This window comes from Galeopterus variegatus, unplaced genomic scaffold (assembly GCF_000696425.1).
Source record: "Galeopterus variegatus unplaced genomic scaffold, G_variegatus-3.0.2 Scaffold5869, whole genome shotgun sequence".
Lineage (NCBI taxonomy): Eukaryota > Metazoa > Chordata > Mammalia > Dermoptera > Cynocephalidae > Galeopterus > Galeopterus variegatus.
The window spans coordinates 105,027-109,523 of NW_007731980.1; the positions used below are offsets into that span (position 1 = coordinate 105,027).

The following is a 4,497-nucleotide window of genomic DNA, read 5'->3' on the forward strand; positions in this document are numbered from 1 at the left end:
CATGTGGAGACCGGATCCCATGTGGAGACTGGTTCCCACTCACTGGCTGAGCGCGGTGCAGGCGCAACACTGAAGGTTGCGATCCCGTTGCCGGTCCCCGGTACGGGCGCGACACCGAGTGTTGCAATCCTGTTACTGGTCAGTAAAAAAGACAAAAAAAAAAAAAAAAGTGAATTATAAATGATAATGTATGTTACAGATTAGATTACAATCAGCTCTTCTGATAATTCTTAATAATCTTTATGCCCTGTGCTTTCCTCTTTAATAATATGGAATAAAAACAATTGTTTAAAAAAGTAAAGAACAAATTTAACATAAAATATTATTCATATGGGCTCACATTAGCCTTAGCATTCCTGGACTTGGCCGTCTGTCGTTGGTGGTTTGTATGTCATTAGCCCCACTAGGCTGAGAGCAGGATCTATGTCTCAATATTTATCCCCTTCAACAGCCACAGGCCCAGCACAGAATGAGGCACAGTAGCCAGCTGTCCACAAACACATGTTAAATTAATTTGAACAAATAATCTGCAATGTCCTTGCTGTCATCCACCAGTATAATTTTATGTGCTTTCCAGGTTTGAGCAATTTTTCAGTGTTACTCATGTGTTTGTTTAATGAATATAAATTTTCAAAGTCATTTATAGACTTGTATACATTGAGAACACACAGTGATTAAATGCAGGGGCTCTGATATCAGCCCGCCTGGGTTTTATCCCAGTTCTGCTTCCTTGCTAGGTAACGTTGGACAAATTACTTCTCTAAACCTAAGTCTTTTCACATCTGTAAAATGTGGATAACAATAGAAGGTTTTCATAAGGAGATAATATATGTGAAGCGTTTAACACAATGCCAGGCATATGTAGGCACTCTGCATGTTACACACACATGCACAAACACACACAACTTATAGTAAATGGCTAAATGATTTTTTTAAATGTACCAAAACCTGTCCAAAACCCATTTTTTTTTTTGACCGGTAAGGAGATCGCAACCCTCGGCACGGTGTCATCTGCACCATGCTCAGCCAGTGAGTGCACCGGCCATCCCTATATAGGATCCGAACCTGCGGCCTCAGCGCTACCAGCTCCACACTCTGCCGGGTGAGCCACGGGGCCGGCCCAAAACCCATTTTTTAAATTTCCTATTAAAATATGTAAAAGTAGCCAGACAGATTATATACAAATTAAAACAATTTAAGCACATTCACAAATAAAAATTTTGAAAAGCTAGTTGTTAAAATTGCCGATCTGAGGCCAATGTTGGTTTGGATGAAATAATATGAGAACAGCTGAAATCTCTTGATAAAGAATGATGAAGTGACACTCACATTAACTATAATAAAATATTTTAAACCTACTTATATAATATAAAGTATTTTGCTTTGGTAACGTGTTTGTATATGAAAAATTATTTCTGTAATTGTAGCCCATGTCATAATTAAGTGATTTTTATTTTTGTGAATTCCTCTTTGTCATAAAAGTAAAGAAAGAGATGGAATGATTATGCCTACACTAGAAACTTTCACATATATATATTCTCTTTAACAGCTTGAAAGTATGGGTGAAAATGTTAAGTCTCACCATCAATTAAAAAACGCTGTGACTGTGGACAACAGTGTGGGCAATGACACTGTCTTTCTAGTCACATGGCAGACCAGTGATCCTCCTGAGATTGTATTATTTGATCCTAATGGAAGAAAATACTACACAAGTGATTTTATCACCAATCTAGCTTTTCGGACAGCTAGGCTTTGGATTCCAGGAACTGCTAAGGTAGGTGTTGTGAGCTTGTATAATGACAACATTTAGCCAAGGGTATGACTTTCAATTGAATCCCATGATTAAATGCATTGTGTAAAGAAAATTTTGTTATGATGTATCAAAACTTTAAATTTATGAAAGCATTTTTTACATATTAAAAACTTAAGAGTAACAACTAAGATATGTTCAAAACTTTAAATATTGGATACCAAAGGCTTCTCACTTCAACGGCGGAAATTAGGATTTCTGCTAGTAATATAATTTTTTTTCTAGCCTACCTCTTTCTTTATGTAATCTGTATAGACATACTTGTCTATATGCTTAAGAAAAAAAATCTCTACCTAGAATTTATAATATGAATTACATATGTTTTTGAGCACCTACTATGTGCTGGGTCTTGTTATAGGTACTTTACAATAAAATGCCATGATAGCAGTAAGCACAGGAGTATTAGTCCATCTCTGTTGCTTATAACAAAATACCTGAAACTGGGTGATTTATAAAGAAATAAAAAATTATTTCTTATACTTCCAGAGGCTGGGAAATCCAAAGTCTGGGGAAGGGCTGGCCAGCTGGCTCAGTTGGATAGAGCATGGTGTTATAATAACAAGGTCAAAAGTCCAGGGAACACATCTGGTGAGGAGGGCCTTGCTGTGGGTGGTGGCTCTACAGCAGTGTGGGGTATCACATGCCAAAATGGCTGAGCAAGAGAGAGAGTGAAGCTTCTCACTGACTCTCCTTATAAAACCATCAGAACCACACCCACTACTCCAAGAATGGGTTAATCCATTTACAAAGGTACAGTCCTGTATTATTCCGTTTTGTGTTGCTATAACAGAAATACCTGAGACTGGGTAATTTATAAGGAAAAGAGGTTTATTTGGCTTACAATTCTGGGACAGCTGCATCTGGCTGTACAAGCAGATCACATGGCGAGAGGAAGCAAGAGAGAGAGAGAGAAGGTGCCAGGGTCTTTTTAAGCAACGAGCTCTCATGGGAACTAAAAGAGCGAGAACTCACTCATTAATCCCCCCTCCCCCAGGGAGAGCATTAATCCATTCATGAGGGATCCGCCCCCATGACTCGATCAGTTTCCAACCGTGCCACATTGGAGATCAAATCTCCACATGAGTTATGGAGGGGACAACACATCCAAATTCCATCAAGTCCTTACGATCTAATCACCTCATAAGTGCCCCACATTTCAATTACCATAATAGGACTTCCTATGCTCATAACACTGTCACAGTGGGGATCACTTTTCCAATGCATGAAACTTTGGGGGAATCATTCAACCCATGTCAGCAGGGTACAATCAGAGCATACAGGAAGGCTGGAGAGAGAATGCTTCTTGGAAGTGAAGATATCCAAAGAAAATGAGGGGGATAAGGGCCAGAGGAAACAGCACATAGAAAGGCTCAGAAACAAAGAACAGGGCTGTTCATAGAACTGTGAGCCGTTCAGTATGGACGAGCTACAGAGTAGCATGTACGGTGGGGATAAAGGCAAAGAAAGAAGAGGGGAGTGATGAGGCTGGAGACAAGAGCCATGACAGCAAGGGCTTTGCAGAACAGTAAAGGGTGTGGGGGCTTGAATCCTGAAAGTGAAAGGGAACCACTAAAGGTTCTAAGCAGACTTGTAAATCGATCGGATCCACACTTGTTTTGTCTGAATTCACTGCCCACGTCACTGCTGACAGCCTCTTACCTGGCATCCCTCCCATCCATTCTTCACCTCTCTCCCAGTGACCCTTCCGAAGCACAAATCTTATCAACTGTCTCCTGTCCAAAACTCTTTGTGGTTTCAGAATGAAATCCAAATGGTTACCGTTACAGACTAGGCCCTTCACGTTTTGTTTTCTGCCCAAGCTTATCTCTTCACCCTTTTCTCAAACACCCTGCGCTCTGTTCCTACTGAACTTCTCTCCAAACCACCATGTTCTTTTCACACCTGTGCACAAGGGACACTTTAACACTTTACCTACTTGCTCTTTCTGCCTGACTTCTTAGTCTGTATTGGGTGCCCTGTGTCAGAACTCTTACTATACCCAAGGAGAACTTTTTGATGTGGAGGTTCCTGCCATGCTGCTGTTACTAATGTTATGATTCCATAACAAGAATAGGTAGATGATCTTGATGCTTGAATTGTGACTACAGTGGAAAATTGGTCAAAGCACATGAATCGCAGTGAAGAAGCCTGGATAGGGGGTGGTGGCCTCTTACCTCTGCACCCCGGGTCACACCTTAACCCGTTGTTTCTCTCTGTTCTTCCCCTGCTCTGCTGTGCTCCACCTGTTACTTCTGGGGTTTAATAATGAGTAACATCAGGAGTCAAGAAAAAAGCAATAAATGGATAGCTTAATTAAAAGAACAAGTTTTTCCTCCATTGTAGCTTTAGCCTTTTTCTTTCAAGACTTTCTTTTGAAGGTTTCTCCCAGGCAGTTAAATAGACAATGTTGTGAGGTGCTTGCACAGTGAAATCCAAGTCCAACGTTGGTTTTATAGCTCTTTTAATAGTTGACAGCTCTTTTTGATGTTACAGCACTATATTGCTTGCAAGCAAGGAGAGCACTGGGAGAAAAGACTCCTAGATCAGTGTCTCCCAGAACAAAGGAAAAGACCCCCTTATACAGCCTAAATTCCCACCCTTTTCCCTCCCAGGTTCCCATTCAGGGCCTCTTTTGTAAATGAGGGATGCTGTCCTGCTAATTTGGATTGGCTGATTGTGGGACACAG

The 4,497-nt window shown here is 40.7% G+C and overlaps 1 protein-coding gene across 1 annotated transcript in view; it reads left to right on the plus strand.

Annotated features, from left to right (window-relative positions):
• Positions 1 to 4,497, plus strand: part of CLCA2 (chloride channel accessory 2) — a 37,646-nt gene that overhangs the window by 21,234 nt on the left and 11,915 nt on the right. The window contains exon 10 of the mRNA XM_008590145.1: positions 1,550 to 1,774. Within this exon, the coding sequence (XP_008588367.1) occupies positions 1,550 to 1,774 (225 nt within the window). The remainder of the gene's footprint in view (positions 1 to 1,549; positions 1,775 to 4,497) is intronic.